We start from the raw sequence: 24,167 nt of genomic DNA, 5'->3' as shown, positions 1-24,167 counted from the left end.
TAGTTACATTGCCGTCTGAACACTTTAGAAATATAACAAGAATACCTGTATCACTCTTGTGATACTGCGCAGCTGTTTGTAAAGGACAAACTAGTACTCATCTTATGAATACTGAGAAAATGAAGTGCAAAGTAATTCGAAAAGTTTTTAGCTCATCATTTTTGTTTTAGGTTTTTTTCTTATGGGCAGTCTTGTGTGCTGCGAAGCCAGCTTGCTGGTAGAGCAACCAAATGTGTTCTGTTTCTTCAATGTGCTGGCACTACTGTTGCCATTGTATCTTTAGTTTCTCTAAGCTAGAACATATTCTCTTATTAATTATGCGAGGTTTGGTATGTTCCTTTTTATGGCATCACCAATTTGTGCAGTTTACACCTTTAGAAGATTCTGGGATGACAAAATGTCATCCTAACAAATGGCACATCCTGACATTTCGCTCCCCATTACTGTGTGCATTTTGCAGATGCTGCAGATATGCAAAGGTATCATTAAATTCATGCAGTTAAGCTCAAATAAAGATTCCCTAAATTGAGGAAAATAATGCTACAATTTGCCCAGATACGTGTAATCAGAGGGAATTAAAATAACTAAACATTTTATTAAATGGCTCTTTGTTAGGTTGGGATACAATTTATTTTAATTATATTGCGAATAAACTTGCCATATGTGATATAAATTTCTTCCAGGCTCTAGGGTGGATAAAAGAGACAGGAGAACATTACCTAACCAGTCACAGCAGTGTTGGTGAAAGTCGGGAAGAGACGGAGAGGTTACTCAAGGAACACAACGAATTCAAGGGAAATGCCAAGGCAAGTGCTCTTGCAATGCACTATTTTGAAATTAATTTTGAGCGTGCGTTTTTCTTTTTTAATGTTTGGTTACTAAGTGTGAAAATAGCATGTGAGCTTTCAGCGATAGTATATAGATGGCAAGCCATTAAGACTTTAACAGTACAAACATTCTTCTTTCTGATGCTTGTTTTGGTGTGTTTCATAGCTTTTTACTAGGAACATTGCTGCTATGTACAACAAAGCTTGCCAGATGCTTTGGCCCTGGGGAACCCTTTGTTGGTCTTTTAAAATGTGCTGAGGATCATTTGGTTTTTTGCCTTATAGATATCAGAAAAAAATCAGGGGAGGGAGGAGGTGCAGCTCAACGGAGTCCCAACTTACATTTGCACAAAAGTAATCACTTACGTAAGAAAGAAAACAGTGTATGCATAATAGTGGGTGGTGGTGCAAGTTAATTTTTTAGTACCAATGCAGCAGTGAATGAAAGGGGATGAGCGGAGGAGTACGTGCATATGTTTATGGACCTGCTGTATCTTGTGGCTCTCAACGTGTAATGTTTGTACCTTTCCTGTGTTGCTGCCTACACAAGGTTGTTATGTAACCCTTGATTAATTGGTTGACATGCAGGAAACGAGGGAAAAGGTGCGCCTTCTGCTTCAGCTGGCTGACAGCCTTGTTGAACGGGGTCATGCTCATGCTAGTGCCATCAAGTGCTGGGTGGCTGCTGTTGACAAAGGCTACAAGGACTTCAGCCTTCGCATGGACCAGTATCGTAGTCAACTAGAACAGAAGCTAGGCATCCAGGTTGAGGTGTGTGCCCATTTCCTCCATGCGTGCCTAGTTAATGCTATGAATGTGGACATCATGGCATGATCAAGCTCACTTGTGCAATACTGACGCGTCTGTCAAAATGAGATATTTTCAGTGCTCATTGAAGCTGGTCCTCTTTAGACTTTCAAAGCCCAGTATAGATCAGGCGGCACTGCGTGCACCCAAAGCAGATAGTAGTAGTTCACAAATGTAACATCTAGCATTTGTGAAAAGTTACAATGCCCCTACTATATGACTGTATGTGACTGTTTTAGGGCAACATGCTGCGATCCCTGTAGCACTTTCATTGTCTCAAAGGTCTTGTGCTTTACTTTAGTGCCTCAATTAGTTGTTCACCCAACTAGTAGATGACTGCAACAATTTTCAATATTTGCTGAAAATCTGAATTGCAATTCACAATGTTTCTTTACAAGTTACCATGTAGCTGCACTAATGAGTGGAGTTTAATGGTTACTTTTCCATCACCAATGCCCTCATGACAATAAATAAGCCTTGTTTATTCCATTGAATTATAATGGGTTGTGGCACATTGGATATTATTGCAAATAATATAGATTGGATCAAAATTGAATGAGAAAACAAAGAACTAAATAAAGGCGTGTAATTTGAATACTACGGTTTGTTGTATGTATGGTGAATACAGAGCAGGGGCTGACAGAAATTAAGATGTACTGTATTTGCACAAACCTAACGCACACCTTTTTTCCGAGAAGACGTGTTCAAAAATTGCATGTGCATTACAATCGAATGTGAAACGAAAACTGTGTTCGCGGCATTTGCAGCAGCCTCCTGTCAGAGCCATCAGGTGTAACATCATGGCCATCACAAAATGATGACTGAGCATGTTTTCATGAAGTTTGTTGTGCGTTCATTTTGTGCTCGGCTACAATTTGGAGCGACATTCTCGGTCAATCACTTTTAGATAAACTATCACTTCGGTGAAATTTTGTGCGACTCAGCGCCAAATGTGTCATCGTATGGCCGCCAGCGTTTCTGGCGCAGTGCTATGCGTGCTATTTATGCAAAGTGCCGGAACAATCTCGGCCGCATACTTCGACAAGTCCGATACAGGGTCACGTAAAATCCTGTGAAAGTGATAGTACAGTTTAAACTCAATTTAATGAAGTGATGACCACGCTCGAATTATTTTGTTAAATCGGAAAGTTTGTAAAATCTAAATAGAAATTTTTCGGTCCTTTGAAATTTAAAATTGTAACGTAGTGACACGCAAAGGCTGCTGCGGCATTGTATTTGCTGATAATCCTGCCATCTGTCGCATAAACCATGAAATTACAAAAGCAACCACCACCACCCCTCCCCTACCGAGGTGGTATTGAGACGGCTGTTCCGTGCAGGGCTCGGCGTGCAGCCTTGTCAAAATAAAGCAAGGGATGTGACCATGATGCCTATATGGTTTAACACTATAGCTTTAGAGAACACGCTTGAAGAAGAACCTGTCTGTGTCAAAATTAGAAAGAAATCATCGCTTTTTTTTACTCATTTATTTCAGGAAAAACTTCGTTAAATCGAGTTCGGCCAAGTTTGTTTCGTTAATTCGGCTTGATGATAACACTGAACCCTATGGGTACCTGCCGGGAAGTGTAAATTTCTTCGTTAGATCAGGAACTTCGTAAGGTCAGGTTTCGTTAGATCGAGTTTTAATTGTAGTATCTCTATAAGTGATCACTCAAGAATACTGCCCCTGTGTAATTGGTACCTGTGGCCAATGAACTGCATATGGTGTTGATGACATGCCACTTTCATTACGAAAGCTCGTTTAAAGAAAAGTTCCCTTCTGTGAAATAAAATTCTGCACATCTTGTTTTTTTCTAAGCTCTAATGTGGAGGGCATGCTATTGTTCCCTTTTATAAATCTGGCACATATTACATTCAGGTCTACTTTTACTTTCTTACTTTAAGGCCTCGAAAACTGGGTGCGCGTTAGATTCGGGTTTGCATTGAAATCTTGCAAGTACTGTACATCCTGTCATAAAAACTTAAGCCAGCAGCCTATTGCCATTAATATTTAACTGGCTTTTACATTATTGCAATAGTATTTACACATTGTTACCATTGCTATATTCCTTAAAGTGTTACATTGAGGTTCTGATAAAAAATTGCAAATATTCGTCTGTACCTGCTTCACTTTCTAATTTTCCAGGAAACCAAGGAGCTTTCTTTAGACCGTAACAGCGACCCGAATTTAGAAAGCAAAGTGAAAGAGTCGGCAGTGAAGGAACTCAATGAGGAAAAACGCAAGAGTGCACGAAGAAAAGAGTAAGCTATGGCGTGTTTTTCCTGCATGATATTTGGGCCTGTGTATGCTTGCTTACTAGCATTATTTTTCGTACCAGTAGCCTGTGAAAGAACCTGTACTCCATTAGTTTTAGTAAGAACCATATGAAATCAAGAGACAGTGAAGTCATGGAAAGCACAAATATTATAAGACAAAAAACTTTTTAAGCTTGCGTTGCAGAATAATTATGAATCAGTGAAATTATGAAGTGGGCACCAAGGGACAGCTGTTGAGTCATAGCTTGATTGGTAGAGCAGCACCTGTGTCATGCAAAGGTTGTGGGCTCGGTTCCTATTGACAGCAGGTTGCCTTTTCTTCCACTTTCATTGCTTTTCTTCTTTATTAAGAACATAGAGCCCGTCACAAATTTCTACATATCACTTAAGAAAGTTGTTGTCCCTTAGCTTTGTCACCATCATTGCATTAATTTTAACCATTAGACATACCTTACCTCCTTGCAGTGCTTATATGAAAATATATGGTACCCTATTTTTTTTATGTGGCACGATACACAAGTGTTTTTATCGCACTCTAATACACCACTTTAATACACCAGTAATCTGTTTATTTAATATTAAAATTAAAATAAATTGAGGTTTTCTTGTGCCAAAACCAGATCTGATTATGAGGCACGTCATAGTCGGAGACTCTGGATAAATGTTGACCACCTGGGATTCATTAACATGCACCCAATGCATGGTACACAGGTGTTTTTGCATTTCGCCCCCATCGAAATGCGACTTCTGCCACCGAGATTTGATCCTGCAACCTCTTGCTTAGCATCGCAATGCCGAAGTCACAAAGCAGCCATGGCAGATGCTTATTTATTATAATAACCTTGAGCCAACAAATCGCCAGTGCTCTGGGGCCACTACAGCCTTTGTGCCAATAAACTTCTAATCGTCATTATTCCATAAGCTTTCCTTAGCTTCATTGTCTGCTGGTCTCATAAGGTTGTTACTAAATATTGTTCCTCAATTCCTTTGATTCTTCCCACTCATTAGCTTTAGTAGTTATTCCTTGTTTTCATTAGAGTATTGTTCTTTATTACATCACTTCTGGTTCATGTGGACCAGCCATGGGGTCTCCTGGTAGCAAGATTCAATGTGGTGAAAGTGACAGCAGTCAATGAAAGCAGCACTGGCATGATGGACATACTGCGGAATCGCACGCTTTTCAGGGAGATTAATTGTTCTTTCGACATGTATCAAAGCTTCACTGTTGCCTCGTGATGTGGCCTCACTCACTCACCTTTCATTCTTTTTTTTTTTTTATTCACAAAGCTGTGTGCTCTGCCTGTTAGAAGAGGCTGTGCAAGGCAGGTCATTTATTATTTCTTTTATTTATTTATTTACAGATACTGCTATCTCGATACACGAGACATTGCAGGAGTGGGTACATCAGACAGTAAATAAAACAACAAACATACAATCCATTTGAAACCTATTACAAAATGTGGTTAGGAATTCTTTGGCAAACTGTTCATTTGGTTTTTCCCACAAGGAACCATCTAGGTTGTTCCAAATGTCGACAATGCTTGGAAAAAAAGATTATTTAAAACAATCTAGAAATGGCTGGAAAGGAACAACATTAAGTGGGTTGGATCGGCGCGTGGCATGCCCAGTGTAATAAATGAAAGAAATCAGTGCTTGAATGCAACTGTGGCTGTGTACAATCTTATGTTGCAAAGTGATACGCTGAAGCCTGCATCGATGAGCCAAGAGTTCTACCAATAATGCGGATGCATGAGATGAGGGAAAAATATTGCGGCCATATCGGCGGAAAATGAACCATATTGCTTTCTTCTGTATGGCCTCGAGCTTTTTTATGTCAAGTGCGGTGTAGGGTGACCGCACTTGACACTGAGGTTATTCTATTAATGGTCTGATGAGGGATCTATAACCAGGTAATTTGCAGTCCTTGGTAGAGCGCATGAGGGTTCGTTTTAAGTATCCCAGTTTCTTAAGTGCCCTAGCGCAAATTGTTTCAATGTGAAGGTGCCACTTTATATTTTGAGTGAAAGTAAAACTCCAAGATATTTGAAGGTATTCACAGAATCCAGTGATCCAGTATCTTACATTTGTGATTTTTAATGTAGGACTTCGAGTGTTGTTTGCAGGGCCTTTGCCAGTATAATGTGGGGCAACACATAAACAACGGAAATATTGCATTCTTCTTTAGCTGAATATCGAATTTACGCAAATACTGTCGGCTTATATTGATAGGGCACTGACAGGATTGACAAAATTGATTGCATTATTTGGTGGGTCGAATTGAACAAGATGCAAAAAAAAAAAAAACGCCCAGACACATCGCCAGTTTATTTTGGCAGTATTTGTCCGAGTCTAATGGGCCTCTTTATCATATGTGCACCCACTTTCTATCTGCCCAAAGTAGAAATTTAACATGCACCTGATTTTTTCGCGAGAAAATTGGGGAAGGGTTTAATACGTGTTGCACAATGGCTGCCGGTTTCGTAGTCAGCTTTACTGCAGTACACTTGTGTTATGCAGTAAAGCACAGGAACACCGTATTCATTTGTATTACACAGGCAATTTACGACCCTATTCTTTTTAAAAAAGGAAAAAAAAAAGGTGCGCTTTAGAATCAGGTGAATACCCTAATCAGACATTGTAAGCTATGGTTATTGCTTGTAAATTCTCCTAGGACAAGCCGAAAATGGGGGTTCTTGTAGGGAGATGACGTAGGTTCAATGCATTCACTGTCACTGAAGTTCCGCCGAGACAGATGCTGCCACTAAAGCTGTCGCTATTCAGGTCACCACAGGGGTCAGGTGTGTGCATGCTGACTGGTGAAGTTCGAATTAGCCGACTAAGGCCAATTTTAGGATCTAAATAATGAAGGTCACCTATAGCGAAAGTCTAGTTATAACAAAATGCATGGGCACCAGCCAGAACCTTCAGTCCAGATCGAATTAATCTAAAAGTCTGGTAAACCTGTGTCAAATTAACGGAAGTCTACTGTATAATACAAAATATTTTTTCGATGAAGTTCCAGTTTGTGAATTGTACCTTGTGGGAAATTCAGAAGCGTGCTTTGCATTTAGCACAAGATTGCATTTAGCACAAGTTCTGGCATTTCAAAATGTGACACTCAATTGCGGCGTTACTGAGCCTTGCAGAAATACCAGCCTGTCATCTCCTAGGGAGAATGGATACATGGGCAAGAGAGGGTGCATGTCAGCAAGGAAGCAAGGCAGGTAGCAGGACAGTCTAGGGACCTGGTGTGCTACTGTTGCGACAGGGGTGCACTGCTTCAATTATGCTGCTGCAGCAGCCTGAGTGTGCATGATCTGGCATCACAGTGCCATGAATCGTAGTTATTTAGAATGTTACAGTGTAGTCAGAGATCCTTTACTATGATGTGGGTCCATGCCTGTGTTTGTGTGTGTGCATGCATCTCTATTAAATTGCACATCCCTCTATGCGTTTTATTTTAAACTTGCAGTTGTAGTTGTAACTCATCTTCAGTTTGCGATATAGTCATAGTGTGGTTAATTTTCATTTTCTGGGTTGTGAAAGGATGTCCCCTCCCTCCCCCCTTCATATTATATTATGCTGTGTATAAAATTAGTTCCTGGCATAGAGTGATGCTTAAAATGTGATAATGAATCGCTGATTGTGCTATGCTAGAGTCTTCCAGCAGGACTAAATGTGCTGTCCTTAGGAGCAGTGTTGCCGACTGTTTTTCATTAATATTCTTGCAGACCTCTTGAATTCTCCATATGTCGCTATGCACAAAGCAACAAGCTGCTGTGCTGTCCATACTTCAAGTAAACATTAGAAAAACTGCAGAAAAGTTATTGTACACTCACCAGAATTACCATTAGCCAAGATCATCGCATTGCTTTTCTGTTGACATGTAAGCAATTTAACAGCTGTGCTGGTTACTCCATCTTGATAGGCACACGTTTTGCACAAAGTCGAGCTGGAAATAGGAAATTGGCAAAAATTACCCTTTCTTGCACTAAAACAGAAATATTTGCTGCAAATTATGGTGATTCAACTGTCAGTAAGGGAAATAGCTGATTCATGCCACCTGAAGAGAGTTTGGCTTAGTTGGCAGAGCAGCCATTGCTTAGTTTGATCATGGCATTCTTCCTATGTCATCAAAAGGCTGGCTCTCCTGTACATTAAGGTCGTGTCTTGGTTAAACTTCCAGGCAAATGGAGGGGTGAAAGGGAAAAGAAAAAACGTTCTTGCTTTGTTTTGAGCATGGTTACAAATATGACAGGTAGTGCTCTTCATGAGCTTTTATAAGACCCATTGTGGAACAGCATATATGCTTTATAAAACGCTTGAAACATTTTGCATCGTATAAATAAATGAGGTGCTTAGAATTAGTTTCACTTCTCTACCCCAAGCAGTTTATTTTTAATAAGTGATATGTGCTTGTCCCATTGACCCTCTAGGGTCTCAATGCAAAATTTTTTTTGTGGTATAACTAAATGAGGTGCTTAGAAGTGGTTTGCAATTAATTACACTTCTGTACAGCAAGCCGTTGAGTATTGAAAAGTGGGACATATTTGTCCTACTAACTTTTGCGGGCCTCAACGAAAAATGATATGTAACACTTCTCTTTTAAAACGGACTGAAGTACGACGGGCAAAGTGGTACAGTGAAGGCCATAAACAAAATGTTTGTGCAAAGTTTTTGCCAAAGCGTCAAACACCAATAGCACCAGCACCTTTTTGCATGCTCATTCATAAGGGTGAGTTTTTTGGTCTAGCTATGACCTGGAGATACAAAAATGAATGCTTACTGTGTGCTGAAGGTGTAAATCTAAATGCAGGAAAGAGGAATTACTTATGAATGTTTCTGGTGAGCAAATAGGGGACAAATTCAGGAAGCGTTCCAACAATGAATACAGTTTTTCTAACTTTTGCATACTCATCGCCACTTAGTACCCATTCCCAAAACTATTCTCGCATGAAGTACTGTTGAAACCATTAGGTAAAAGGCAGAATGAAACATATGAAATCAATGCACCCCTTTGCGTCTGAGTAACATTTTCGGGCACATAAAGTGGGACATATATGTTCCGTTGTCCTCCAAAGGGTCAATCTCGCACACAAAGAAATCGCAGTGTATGTGGGTAAGCATAGCATATGTATCAAATAAAAGCTACCACATGCATCTTGCTTGCATGCTGTTGGTTCCCTTGTTCCATTATTGCCATTGTCGTTATCTCATAAATTTGTGGCACGGATATGTACTGCTTGCTTAGGCACACCTTCATTTACCTCCACTTTCTGCAATATGAAGCAGCTTCATGTGTTTTCATAGATATGTGAGCTTTCTTTATCATGCTCTCATGTTCTTGACAATATGTGTCGTTGGATATTATATTCAAAACTGCTATTTTTTAATATTCATATTTAATTCTATTAGGGAACTTTGTTAACCTTTATATGCACCTAACTTGCAAATTTTGCCTCTGGCATTTTTCAGGCAACGTTGCAGTGAAGTAATATTAATCCAAGCTTCCTTTCTGGTCTTCTTTTTATCTTTTTTGTTTTTTTATATCACAGGTTTATAATGGCTGAGCTGCTGCAAACAGAAAGGACCTATGTGAAGGACCTCGAGACATGCATTCATACATACATGGCAGAATTGAGGAACACAGAGGCCAACAGACCTTCAGGAGTTGTAGGCAAAGAACATGTATTATTTGGCAACATGGAGGAGATATTCGAGTTTCATAATAGGTGAGTACGCATATGTAAAGCATCTATTTCTGACATTATCTACATACTTCCATATGTCTTCAAGGACTATATTCTGTAATGATTTTAATCTTTCTATTTTATTGAACTCTGTTTCTTATCATCCATCATGCTAAGGGGTTTATGCCTCTGACGAAGGGCAAAAGAAATGGGAAGAAAAGAATCGTGAGAGAATTTGGTTCCAGAACTCATTTTGTGGTGTTTAGCTACCATCAGGCATGCCTTAAACATGCCATGAACATGCCTTAAATAACTTTGTTTTTCTCCAGCAGACATATTAAAATTATTATCTTACAGTGCATAGAAACTGCTAGTGTGGTTCACCTTCTAAGAACCGTGGTGTTTGCTTCTTGTGCAGGCTACAGCCATTGAATTGGGACGTTCTTGTTATTAAGTCCAATGGTGGCTGTACTTCAGTGCCATATATGGCCCATGCTGAAGCTTCAAAGTTATTGTTTAAAGGGACACTGAAGGCAAATATTAAGTCAAGCTTTAGTAATAGATTAGTGCTCGAGAATCTCTAAGGTGTGAATATTATCACGAACAGAGCCTTTATAATTGAGCAGTTGAGGTAAATGCAGGACATGATTAGAGACTCCCCCGGGACGTTCAAGTACTTGCCCGATGACGAAAGCACTCCTCAGTTAAATTCTGTCACCAGTACTGAAGCACTCATTGCAAAAAACATTGTTGTATTGCAAGATGAAATAAAATGCTACTTGTCCAGTTCTGTTTCACTTCTAGAAAAAAGGACTCTATGAAATTACCCTTGACAATGATGCGGGTGGTCAAAAGGTTTTGTTTTCGCATGGCTCCACGCCGCCCACGCCTTTGCGTTTCAGTAGTTTCGTTATCGCATGGTGCTGTGTTACTGCTGCTGGCTCGCAAAACTCGCACAAACGGCAAGTAGCAGAGAATTCAACTTCCATGTGATGTCGTGGGATGCCCAAACGGTCTACGCCACTTGAGCAAAAAGCAGCTGTAGCGGCGAATCCACCGCTCTGTCTTGGCTCGGTACTACCGTCTGTTGGGCGCCGTTTTACTCACCGACGGCAGGGTGGTGATGGCGTATACAACGCCACCACTCTCCCGGTTAGGTGGCGGGAGATTTGAATTTCGAAAAAGGGATTCGGACCCTTCAGATGCAATTTTCTCGTAAACTAAGTATTTTCTTGGCATGAAACAAGCATTGCGAGGTTTCTGGAATGGTATGTAAACAGTCCACATTGACTTAGTATTTGCCTTTAGTGTCCCTTTAAAGCAGATTTCTGTTGAAACTGACACCAATCTTTACTTTTATTTCCCCCAATAGTATTAGATAAGCTGATCGTAAGTAAAAGTAATGCAACTGTGCTACGTTTCTAGAAACTGTCTTTTCACTTACCTGATTTGTACATTTTCAGTATATTCTTGAAGGAGCTTGAAAAGTATGAAACAATGCCTGAAGATGTTGGTCACTGCTTTGTCACATGGGTGAGTTTTAACATTGCACACTTATGCATATTTTTATGCTTCGGCTTCCAATTTTCCTGCTTCTTCCTTTACAGGCACAAAAGTTTGAAATTTATGTGAAATATTGTAAAAACAAACCAGAATCAAATGCCTTGCTTATTCAACATGCTGGTGCATTTTTTGAGGTGAGCAAAGTGAGGTTTCTTTCTTTACATTTTCACTGTTTGCTAAGCATACTGCCTTTCTCGTTGGAAGTTGAGAAACCCGTCGCAATGACTTACTGGCTATGGCATTCTGCTGCCAGGCATGAGGTCATCAGTCCGGTTCCTGGCTGCTGCAGCCACATTCTGATGAGGGTGGAAAGCAAAAGATGCATGTGTACAGAACATTTGATGCACATTAAAGAGTTCCAGGTGGTTGAAATTTATCCAGAGTACTGCTTTTATGCTCCATAGCATCACTCATAGACTCCTTTGTCGGTTTTAAATGTTGATCCAATCAGTAAATCAAAATCAAGAAACTGAAATACAAGATGGCATATATAATTCTCCCCTGCAGTTTGCGACAAGCCATTGTAGTGCTTGTTCCAGAGCCATATGCCAATTTCTGATGAGTATTCATTTTCTATATGATGTGTTTTTGTTAACCAATTTCAGGAAGTACAACACAAGCATGGTGTTCCTCACCCCATTCCCGCGTATTTGATTAAACCAGTGCAGCGGATAACAAAGTACCAGCTGCTTTTAAAGGATTTGCTAGCATGCTGTGAAGATGGTGTACAGGGTGAAATACGGGTTAGTTGTCATCCATCAGCCTTCCTTAATTACGTGTGGTAGGTGAATGTTTGTGCAATATCTCTTGCTGTCTTTTGTTTTTTTTTCAGGATGGGCTCGAAGTGATGTTGAATGTACCAAAGAAGGCAAATGATGCTATGCATTTGAGCCTATTGGATGGCTGTGATGTAAGTTTGTTCTTTTCAATTGTATTACAGTGCGCCCCACTGAGAATGATAATCATGAAATTAGAAAATTCTATTGTTCTCACGAGTTAGCATTGTCAGAAAACCTTTTGCAATGACTTGGTGGTTATGGCATTCTGCTGCCAGGCATGAAGTCATCAGTTTTGTTAAAGGGACACTAAAGGCAAACATTAAGTCAAGCTAAAATGATACATTAGTGCTCGAGAATCATTAAGGCTTTAATATTATCGTGAACAGAGCCTTAATAATCGAAAATTGAGGTAAATGCAGGACATGATTAGAGACTTCCTCGGGACATTCAAGTCCTCACTTACATTCAGTCACTAGTACTGAACTACTCGTTGCAAAAAACATCCTTGTATTGTGTTATAAGACGAAATAAACTGCTACTTGTCCAGTTCTATTTCATTTCTAGAAAAAAGAACTCATTGAAATTATCCTTGACAACGACGCGGGCGGTCGAAGAGTTTCGTTTTCGCTTGACTCCGTGCCACCCATGCTTTCGCGTTGTAGTAGTAACTGCAAGTAGAATTCAACTTCCATGTCATGTCGCGGGATGCCCGAATGGTCTACGCCACTTGACCAAAAAGCAGCTGCAGCTGCGAATCCAGTGCTCTGTCTTGGCTCGGTACCACCGTCTGTTGGGCGCCATTTTACTCACTGTCGACACCAAAGGGTATTGATGACGTGTGCAACGTCACCACTCCCCCGGTGGGGTGGCGGGAGATTTGAATTTTGAAAAAGGTGTTTGGACCCTTCAGAAGCAATTTTCTCGTAAACTAAATCTTTTCTTGGCATGAAACAAGCGTTCCGAGGTTTCTGGAGTGGTATTTAAACAGTACACATCGACTTAGTATTTGCCATTAGTGTTCCTTTAATGGCTGCTGCAGCCACATTCTGTTAGCATTGCCTCGTTCCTGACTTGCCTAGTATCCAGGAATATTTGTGCATTCCCACAAGGGTGACATATTTTTTACACAGTCTTGGTAATACGCATTGCCAGAAGTGTAAGCCTCTGAAGGCAGTTGAGTTCTTCGAGTATGCTCGTGTACCTGTGTTCCAGCTTTGAAGAAATTACTTAGTGGAATGAAAGCTGAGCACAAAACTTTCTGTGTGTGCGCGCGCGCGTGTGTGTGTGTGTGTGTGCTTTGACAGCTTCGTAAAATGGTGTAAAATTTGGAGGACACTTAAGCTTCGCCTTTATTTGTGGAACGTATTCCAACATCCCTGACTGCTTCTCACACTTCCTGCAACTTTATTGCATTGGGAGTAAATCTTTTGTTTTTTCCAAGTGAGAGAAAGTTGTATTTCTGTATGAAAGAATGAGGTGTGCAGTACTGTAAAGGATGTTTCTTCTTTTAGGTCACGGCAAACGAGTGAACGTTACAATCGAGGGTGTTTTCTTTTTCCTTTTTTTGGTAATGGAAAACGGGTGCGTGTTACAATCAAGGGCACATTAGAATCGAGTAAATACGGTATTTTGCTAGCTGATAGCAAAGTGAACAGTTAAACAATAGTTGGCAACATCCGCCAAGAGTAGTCAGCAGTGCCTGCTCGGAAGCCTCTTTGGTCACAGGTTGCATCAATTTCAATTTCATTAGTAAGGGCAAGCAAACTGATTGTGTCACTCTTGACACTGGTGGAACAGCTGCTCCAAGAGCAGTCCTTTGTGCCGTCCTGCTCTAAAATGGCATTCTAGGAGAAAATTGTGCCGAGCCTGTGCCAAAGAGGCATAAGAACGAAAGCTTTGGTTTGTTCATGCTGATAGAACTGAAACCAGAATCTAAGCCATGCATCATCATCATCCTGAATGTCTACAGAGGGCTCATAGCCATGGATATAGCCTATGCCATTCAGTCCTCCATTTGCTGTTTTTGCTCTTTTGTTGCATTTCTCTTCAGCAAACGTTCCAATGTGTGGCCACTGTGCGGTCATGTTGTTTGCGGTGTTTGTACTGTAGTTCTGCATTCCTCGCACTAGCGAGGCACGAAGCTTACTCAAGGATGTCAGATTAAAAACAACTCTTTGATAATGCCCGGTCGCACATTGTTCAGCATAGTTGTTTGTGGTGTACTTCAGAAATATCTTGTATTGTGGTTAGCCAACTGCTGACACATAAATTTGCTATTAGTGGGGACCTTGCAACCCTGAAAGCTCAAAAGATCAATTAAGGCAGCTTTCACATGATCTAGCACAGTTATATGCAGCAGAGATTTTGCACGTTAGAAGTAAAGAAGCCTCTGCATGTCTTCATCTTCGGTTAAGGCATGCAAGACCTATAGGGCATGGTATTCCTTACATACCCTTGTTGCGCAATTTTTTTTTCCCTGCTCAATTGAAGTGTGGCAAACGTGCAAATGGCTGTTGCAAGTCTAAATGGTAGATGCGGTTTTATACCACAATATGTGCAGAGGGAAAGCCATTCTATTAAAAATTCATGAAAACTAGTTTGATAATTTCCATCCTGAATGCTGCATTGATGCATATTAAACCATCTTCTGTATTTATTGATTAGTTCAGTACATTGAGATCATATGGTGTGTAGGTGTACGTTTGACACTGTGTGAAAAGTGCTTATCGCTGCGCCAAATTAACTTTCTTTTTGTCTGCGCCAAGATCTGTGCCAAAAGGTCAAATGACTTTTTTCCCCACTGTGTTGTTCATAGTCTATTTATAGATCTCAAACCTAAGTAAAGTGTTGGGCTGGCTACATGGTAAGGCAGTTTCAGGTCGACCATAATGGGGTATCGTTATTGACCTGTAGGAATTGGCAGCAAAGGTTTAGGCCAAGTAGTGAGGATGACATAATATAATGCTCGGGTGGGTGGGGGCACATCTGCTGCATACAATAGCTTGGTAGGCTATGTGTTTTGGACCAGGGTTAATAGTCTTGATCAATCCTTCAAAGAAACGGAAACGAAACGGAAGGGTTCTATAGTGTACCATCCAAAAGTTTGTGGGCTGTGAATTAAAAAGAAAGAAGTTTGGTAATCATTGTATGGTGGTGTTCTTTTTGTAGGTTTCCCTTGACCAGTTAGGTGAAGTTGTGTTACAAGATTCCTTCCAAGTTTTTGACTCCAGAGCAATTATCCGCAAGGGCCGGGAGCGCCACATCTTCCTTTTCGAATTATATTTGCTCTTCAGCAAGGAGATGAAAGATTCGAATGGCAAAGTAAAATATGTCTACAAGCAGAAGCTCATGGCAAGTGGCTTTTCTACCCTGTTTTTATTCTGACTTTGTGCTTGTTTACAAAATGCCTTACTCACAAGCATTCTTCAAGAACTGAACGTGCTGTATGCATGTTAATTTCCAGACATCCGAAGTTGGCATAACTGAGCACATAGAAGGAGATGAGTGCAAGTTTGCTGTGTGGACAGCCGTATGGACAGAGCATGGGCCCACGTCTGAGAACAAGATAATATTGAAGGTACGCAAAATTTCTTGGGATTGGGTGACTAGCATAATTGTAGTGAGGGTACATTTCTGTAATATTGAAATGATGGATAAATAAGGTAAACGAAACATTTTTTCAGTTAGCAGGAACTTGTGGGTTTTCTTCTCTGCCTTCCATTTTGATGCTTGGTAATTGTGTCCTTGTATCTGGCGTACTAGGCTATATGAAGGGAACAAAAAAGGGTTTGTTGACAGCAGTGTGTGTTAATGCATTCTGCAATCACTGTGGGGCTTATAGCATTCTTTTGAGGCTTTGTGATATCTGCTAACTGAACTGCGATGCGTCACTGGACAATAACTCAGCTACAGAAATATTAGGCAAGCATGGTTTGCTCTGGTTAGTGCTATTTCAACTCCCAAGAATATTAAATGATTACCTGTGTAGTTGCTTAATTTAAACATACACATTCATTGGACATAATTGAACTTTTGTTTCATATATTTGAATATTTTTATGGTGTTGTTAGCTGTCAAGTATGCTTAAGACAAGTAGCACAACATGTTTTTGGCATTTGAATTTTTTGGACGCAGGCATCTTCACTTGAGGTAAAGCAGACCTGGGTGAAGAAACTGCGGCAGGTGATCCAGGAAACGTGCTTCAACTCAACCTTATCGACGCTGAACCTAAACAAGAGCACCAAGCTTACTTCCAAACTTTTCAGCAATCGGTCAAGCAGGTAATGTATCGTTGCTGATGTGAAAGTTTCGTTCTAAAAATAAGTTTTCTGCTTTGAGTCTAATACAACATGTCTTGACAGGTTAAAGTCTGTGTGATATTATTCAAGCCAGTGTTATTTTATTCTTGATGTGCTGTGGTGTAGGTTGTCAGCTTCACTGATTCGGCCTGTACAGCCTGGATGGTTATGATTGCTGAGTTGAGAATGAGGGAAGAGGAAGCATTTTGATTTAGTTTTGATATTTTGTGCTGTTTTGTTACCCTTTGAAACTCCATCCCTTCAAAAAGTTCTTCAGGGAAGGTACTCTTTAGGCACTGCAGTAGAGGCAAAAAAATGTTTTTAGCCTAATAGTGGAATTTCCTGACCTTATTGGTATTGTTATAATACCCTACAACGTATTCAACGTATCTGAATGGCACTTGAAGCTGTATCAAGAAGTGGCTGTCTGTACTGAATGTTTCAAGCACAACTGGCTCTAATTTTTAAAAATAGCAGATTCAAAACACAACGCTAAGATTCACTGCAGGAGTGGACATAAGAAAACTTCATGATGGCCTAATTAGGGTTTGCAAATTAATATTTTAATTATCAATGTGAGGCTGCCAATGCTCATTGGGTGTTTGTAGCTAATGGTGGATGCATAACAATTAAGCTTTTCAAAACGATAAAGAAACCCTTTTTTGCACTCACAACCAGGCAGAACTCTTTCTGCCTATGTACTTTAGGTAAGGGCTTTTTGTCTCTTTAGCTGATTTGTTATGAGATCACCATTAGCTACAAATGACTGATTGGCATTAGTGGTCTAACAATAATAAAACATTAATTAGCAAATCTTGGGTAATTTGGCTATTATTATTATATGACCCGTCAAGGAGTTTCCTTTTGTCCTCCCCTGTTGTGAATCTTGACCAGCAAAACCTACAACTGTGTCTTGAATTCCCTATTCTTAATAATAGACCATTTGCAAAATTCTGTAAGCTAAGAGAATACCAACAAACTTGAAAAAGGAAAATATCGAGAGGCAGACAAAGTGACGGGAAGGTGGCTTTGTAAGGTGCCCGGCAAGGTTGTTTTCTAACCAAAAACTGTCATCCATGGACTGCATTTCTCCTAAGTGCAGTCCTCCCAGGGAGGAAGCACAAGAATGAAAGCTTTCCAAGAATTATCTAGAAAATTTCAGGTCCTTCTAGTGCATCTTCAGATGTTCTCCTCAGCAACAGGAAAGCAGAGGCTGTTGAATGCAAGCAACAGTAATTTGTTCTATTAGTCTATGGATGAGAGTTTTTGGATAGAAAACAGCCTCTCTTGTGTATCAACAGTATGTTTTTGTAAATGGGCCTTTAGAGACGGTCATCGTTGCTGAAACACCCAGTATATTCTACTTTGCCTTATGCATTCATGGCTGTCCCTTTTAACTTCTCATAAACCTCTCCGTATGGCAGTGCAGTTGTATAGCGTGGACTATGTTTGGCTTAACTTGTAGTCTTATCTTTTGCCTTTCTAGGGACTTCGAGGATTCTTCCCAGGATGAAGGCCTGACTGACATGCAGGAGCGCGTGTCAGTAGCCTCTTTTGGGTCCAGTAACACTACCGACAGTGAAAAGGTTAGTGATGCATGATGTGACCCCTGATTCTCCCTGGATTTGAATCAGTTGCATGTAACCTACCAGCTATGGCATATTGTGACATATTTCTGCCCACACATTACTGCATGAGGGTAGACCACTTTAACCCAAATTTGTGCCCTTTCCTTTTATGGAAGACTGGCTCACATTTTAGCTCAATGTGTTCTAGAGGCACCATGGAGTGCGAGAGGTCTGTGATTTTAATTTTAGGTTTATCTTCAAAATAGGTACAGCCTTTTAAAGTATGTGTGCAATAGAAGATGTTAAATTGCTCACAAACATTATTACTAATTATAGTTTTAATTAGAAATATATATGGTATGAGTCTTACTGCACCAGGCAGTTCTTCAGCTTTTAAATGCAGTGAGAATATGGGTCTGGCTGTTACATCAAAAGATTCTGCAGGAAAGAGTTCATGGCTATAAAGTGACATTAACTTCCTTAACATTAAGTTAGACTGGCAAATTTCCCTTCTAGGAGACCAAATATGTCAGTGTTGTCATGTGTGGAGACTTAGTAAGCAAAAAATGCGCAAGAGCAAAATGTTGGTGGCGATGCTTGAAGTTCTCGCTCGAGCATTTCGTCACATCACGGATTTTTATAATGTCTCCCCAAGTCTAGTCAGCATCTTATTCATAAACAAGGATTACATTGTGTTCTAGAAAAAGCTATGACTCATCCTGGAGAGTTTTGAGGACTCTCGCTAAACAAAAACAGTGCACAACATACAACTTTCAAAACCGCGATGTCAGACTGATGCACCAACAAATGCTTTGGGCAATAATCATGAAGGAAAGCATCAAACTTCATTTTCTCCACTAGTAACCAACCCTTTTCAGCCAAATAGGTGGAACCAGAGTCTTGGAAAAATGTTTCGCTGATCTAAACCGATTTAGCATTCCTGTTTAGTGCCCCTAATACGAAAACAGCTTTAATAACTAATGCAGACAATTGGAGAGCTGAGACAGTGGCATATTGTCACGTCATGACAGTGTAGAATACATACTGTCAAAAGTATGACTTGAAAACATTAACTCTTTATTGGGTGAACCAGTGCCTAGCAAAACAAGTGGCACTCAAAGTTTAATGATAGTAGCGATGAACACAGTTTGCGATAGGCAAAATATGATCTGCGGGTTAAGTACATTGGATTTTATACATGACTCATTGAACGTTCCAGCGTAATCGCTAGTGCCTGTGTGCCTTCCTGAAAGTACAACACAATTTGTGTCAAGTATATGATCCACGAAGTTCAGTGAGAATGTACACAACAGGTAGAATCAACAATAACGTTCAAGTAAGTTCCAAATCATGCAGGTGTGTCTTGCACTGAGGGATAACTTCAAGTTGTTAGCGGTTGAAATACAGTCCATGGAAAAAATGCTAAATAAGTACACGTGTCAATATTTACGGCACAAGAAGACACACTTTCATCTGGAAATCGCCGGCTGTACAGTGTGTCTTTTCTGTGACTTGCATGTTCTAGTGCCATAAAATTTTGTTTTGAAGATACTATAAGAATGTGTGCAAATGTGGTATTGGTTTGTTTTGGGGGAATAAAAGAAAACTGTGAATTCATATACTATGATGGTAGAAGCACTTAGACGCACAGCCTCGGTCACTACCATTGAGGCTACGTAGTTGTTTTCATGGATTGCTGGAACTATTCAGCACTGTCCTTTTTTGTTTCCTTGGATGCTATGCTAGTTAGCGTCTATTTAATTTACCTTCATATGGCTATTAAGCTGCCATAAGTGTAGCATTCTGCAACCATAATTTGTGATTGTGTCAATTTGCAAAAAAGCAGTATTTCAAGCGTTTCTCTTCAAATTTAAATGTCAAAATGCTTATGTCAGTAACTGCTAGAGCAATTTCGCATGAGTGCACATATATAAAAAAAAAAGTTACCTTTCCTAGTCTAGTTTGTCTTGAAGGTTAAAAAAATGTAGGAAAATATATCTAGTGCTTCTAAGCTATTTCAAAATGTCACCGTGTTACCGGAAAATGTGTCTCATTTATATCGACCGTATTATCTAGTGCACTCCCCTATTGCGTACACAGTGACCCCATCTGGAAGCTGTATCATTTCGCTTACATCATGGTTTGGACGAACACTCTGTATTGTATGCTAGATATACGCTCGGCGGCAATTGCTGGTGGTTGTTTTTGGCCGGACGCTGTCTACTTTGTGTGACTGACATGACATTGTCTATGTTGGAAAAGATTCTGTGAGACCTGCTAAAGAGATTTAACTTGATATGGACGGAATTTCTGCTGCCAGTGAAATGGACGGAGTAACCAATACGAAATGTATGCTCATGCTTAAACCTGCAATCGGCCTCGAAAAGCAGTTGTGTATTTATAAACAATTTTTTTCATAAATGTGCCCTTATTGCAACATTGAACCTTTAGTTCGGCTATGTTGGGGTATAGCAGTAATGAGTAGTTCAAGAAATGTACAAGATGATTGTAACAGCATGGATGCTGTTCTGCTGTTTACTTTGACAAGTTTTCTGTTATACGCAGAAACATTTCACTACTAGTTTTCTTGTTAGATGTAATTTTTGCTATCAAATAAAATAGTTTTGCTAGCTATAAAGCATGCCATAGAACCCACAGCGTGATGAAAGCTGACTTTTTTGTCCAGTCTTGTTCAGCCTGTCCTTTCCGGCGCACCCAACTGTTTTGTCGTGCCCTCACAATGAGAAGTGATCGTTTCTTTTTTTTTTTTGGTGCCCATTTGATATGACTGCTTTGCAGGGCAAAGAGGCAGTGCTAAAGCACAAAGCTTACGCATCTTGTGGTCTTACCAACTACCTGGATCGCTGTGTTGAGTCGCGCCGTCGGCTTCATACTGGAGGCCCAACGTAGACCTTGCATAGTAAGATTGAAAAGTGTGAGAACGATACTGGTGGCTGATGCATGATAGAAATAAAACCAAAGGAAAGAAAGAGAGGTTAACCACAGAATGTCTCTGGTTGGCCACTGTTGCGACAACGGTTACTAGAACCTCGGTTCACTTCTACCGGCGTTACTTCTGGGTAACATGGCGTTGTCGGCAGGTGTTCGGGAGACCATTGCAACCAGGCAAGGGTGCGATGATTACTAGTATGAAACTTGCACTGTTTATTCCATCGTAAGAAGTAGGAAAGAAGAGAAGAGAATGTCAAGTTTTATGTACAGAATTACATGAGGATGGTTTACAAGAACAGCTGCATGATTCTCAAAGCATAACACATGTCAAAGTCTTTCCATGTCCGAGCACACTCTTCAACACTCCAGCTCCTCTATTTATGAAGTTGATTTCCCTCTTTCGCTTGACGAGGGAATTCAGTGTCCTTTTCAGGCAATTGGAACTGTTGCACAGTTTGCAAAATCCCACCCATGGGGTCGCACCACCTTGCTGCACTCTGCCTCTGGTGTCCAGCCTTCGACCCACCCATGATGCAATGAAGATGCGATTTCATGTGAAATCGGGGTCGTTGCGGTTCCCACTAAGTCGTGAGCGTAGGCTCTTTAGTAGGTTGCATATGGCCGATGACCCCTTTACAGTTTGGGGTCCCAGAACTCGTCTCGTTCGTCAGCTCCAGGTCGTTGAACAGACGAAGATGCGACATATAGTAATCACTTGTTAATTATCTTGACATTGATACGATCTCGACCAGGTGAGGTGGGTCTTCACCGCAAGAATCGGGAAACGGCGACGAAGCTGGGCATCATGATGATGAAAAAAAAGTAGAAAAGATTGTATTCACTTCGTTGGTACATGGATGTGACTGATCTGAGTCTCGAGTGGTTCTTATTAACACGGGGGCCAGCACAGCCTTAAATAACCTCTGGCGGTCCTGTGGTCATTGCCATCTTCTTCCGGAGCCCGTCTTTCCCTTTCCCATCCTTGGTGTCAGCTCACGGAAAAGGGTGATGTCGTCTTGACCTTCGGTTTCTTCTTCTATCCTTTTGTGTCAGCTCGTGGAGAACGGGGTGGCGTCGTTTCGAAGAACAGGGCAATTATGTTGATGTGGGGAAGCCCGTTTGAACCTTCTCACGTTGACAGGTTGATCATAACAACATGATTCTGGTTCCATCGTCAGCCCTTTGGCGTCGAAATGACGAAGCGTGAATGGCATTCTGTAGCTGCACGCTTGCCAGTGTGCATCCTTTGTCCAGAAGGACCACCAGGCGCAACAGTAGTAAATGCCCAATTGTAACACCACCCTATTACTGTGGAAGCTCACGATTGGCACTTAGATGTTTAAAAGTTGCGTTGAGCTAGTCGTACATGATCACTTTGATGTTTCAATTCCTGCACCAAGCGATCATATATAGTAAGAAGCTTTCTTTTTTCATTCACGCTGGCAATCTGCCGCCGCCAATTCTCTTCGTTGTATGGGAACCGATGCAGCCAAATATATATATATATATATATATATAGTTCACAATCATACACTGTGGCTGGTGATGTATATCACATATTTGTGCAGCCTAAGACTGCAGAGGGGTTCCCCCGACATTCTTGCATGAATTGACATCACAGGAATATTTCACTGAACGAGCTTAAGCTCCCCCCAATCGTTCCACACCACGCGATTGCAGCACATTTTTCTGCCCGAGAAACACAGCATTCTCTTACACCCTAACAAAGTTTACATCCTTTGGGGACCATCTCCTCCCAAAACAATAATCATCTGTCTTGCTTGCGTTTTCGTTCTTGAAAGCTCGGTGTTCGCTGCGTTCAAGAGTGCCATTTTACGCTGATAATGCGCTTGTTTTGTCAGGCGTCTACTGCGCACATCGTTCTGTAAACCTATGCATTTAATGATTAAATAAGGTATACGTAGACCATGTGCAATGCTCAGCGATTGAAACGCGATACTCGGACATGGCAGCCGGTAGTACCTTGCGCCACCGGTAGGCGCCGGTGACACTGAGATGATGCATTTTTGTGTCACCTGAAAGCGAGAATCTTTTTTGATTCATCGTAACTGCATTCGGCCTCCCCAGCAATCACCGGTGATGCCACCATGCTGTTTGAGTGTCGCCTTTCAATCGCCGAGCGCTGTTGTACATTGTGGCCCTTACGGCCAGTGTTCGCTGAAAAGCAGCATAAAGTGCGTTACGTATGGCCAGCCTTGGAAATGCGGGTGCGTCATTTCACTTTGTCGCTGGCGTTGGGTGACCCGAGATGCCTGCAACACGTCAGTCGGCGGTGGAGTAACGCCACTCAGAGAAAAAGAGGGCGGCGAGTGCGCGTGACCCTGCGAGGATAGCGCAGGAAGGCGTCGCGCTGGCGAAATCGCGCTTGTTCGGGCTCGGGCCGTTTCGGCGACTGCAGGCGAAATCGGAGGCCCCTTTGGGCTACTCGCGCAGTCACACCCCGAAAAATACACTTATGGCCGCGGCAGAGGATCGAACTTTGACAGGCGAGGCCAGCAGTTAAAGGAAGCTTCCATCGAGTGCGGACCGATGCTCCCTACGGCGCGCTCCTTGTTGATGTCTGTGTTTTCGCTGCTCTACTGGTAAAGGCGGCTTTTAGTGAGGCTGCGGTGTCGTTCAGCGGCCCGTCGGCAGAGCGGAAGCGCGCGCGTCCCGGCGCGAGATGCGCCAGCGGGGACGCGCACTTTTACATTCGCTGCAGAAGATCGAGATGACGCCAAACGGAAGCACATCCGTTTATGCTCCACGTCTCGCTGGTGGCTGGCTGCCTTTCTGCACTCGCATTCCCGGTGATGTGAGCGCTCGGTCAACGGCGTTACGCAGTTGCGTAATGTTACAGTTCACTGTAGTTGCGGGTTCGGAGCTTCCGAGTATATATACTAATCTGCATTTATCGCCTCGGCGGACTACGGGCTGCTTCAGACGTGCTGTGTATTGTTCTCGAGTGGCAAAATTATTTCCACAATGACATCAACACCAGGAAAGAACACACGCGACACACCGATTACTTTATTTGTTTATTTACTTATTTATTTTTATGTATTCTTATCTTTTTGTGTGTCTTGTGTCTTCTTTCCTGGCGCACATCATTGTTTTCTAATAGCCGCGTTAGCCCAGCGGCTACGACGTTGGTGAGCTCGAAGTCGCCGGTTCGATCCCGTCTGAAGATGCCGCATTTCGACGGGGGCCTAATGCGAAAAACTCACGTGTACTTAGATTTAGGAGCACATTTAAAGAACCCCAGGTAGTCAGAATTAATCCGGACAGGATCCGGTTAAACTGGACAAGAACCGGTTGACCTCTAGTACGAGCCCTGCTGCTGTGTGTTATGACTTGGCGGGATTTCATGCTTGTACTTTTTGTGCAACCCTTTTATCGTCTTTCT

General features: G+C 41.4%; 1 protein-coding gene across 3 annotated transcripts in view; it reads left to right on the top strand.

The window, feature by feature from the left end:
* trio (trio Rho guanine nucleotide exchange factor) overlaps positions 1 to 24,167 on the top strand; it is a 251,643-nt gene that overhangs the window by 61,750 nt on the left and 165,726 nt on the right. For all 3 annotated transcript variants that reach the window (XM_055061522.2, XM_050192948.3, XM_050192949.3), the window contains exons 24-35: positions 684 to 806; positions 1,416 to 1,598; positions 3,781 to 3,896; positions 9,467 to 9,643; positions 11,065 to 11,134; positions 11,209 to 11,298; positions 11,770 to 11,907; positions 11,997 to 12,074; positions 15,112 to 15,294; positions 15,407 to 15,520; positions 16,078 to 16,223; positions 17,728 to 17,827. In XM_055061522.2, coding sequence (XP_054917497.2) covers positions 684 to 806; positions 1,416 to 1,598; positions 3,781 to 3,896; positions 9,467 to 9,643; positions 11,065 to 11,134; positions 11,209 to 11,298; positions 11,770 to 11,907; positions 11,997 to 12,074; positions 15,112 to 15,294; positions 15,407 to 15,520; positions 16,078 to 16,223; positions 17,728 to 17,827 — 1,518 coding nt within the window. The remainder of the gene's footprint in view (positions 1 to 683; positions 807 to 1,415; positions 1,599 to 3,780; positions 3,897 to 9,466; positions 9,644 to 11,064; positions 11,135 to 11,208; positions 11,299 to 11,769; positions 11,908 to 11,996; positions 12,075 to 15,111; positions 15,295 to 15,406; positions 15,521 to 16,077; positions 16,224 to 17,727; positions 17,828 to 24,167) is intronic.

This window comes from Dermacentor andersoni, chromosome 1 (genome assembly GCF_023375885.2).
Source record: "Dermacentor andersoni chromosome 1, qqDerAnde1_hic_scaffold, whole genome shotgun sequence".
NCBI lineage: Eukaryota > Metazoa > Arthropoda > Arachnida > Ixodida > Ixodidae > Dermacentor > Dermacentor andersoni.
The sequence above is the reverse complement of the archived record's forward strand: the minus strand, read 5'-3'. Positions and strand labels throughout refer to the sequence as shown.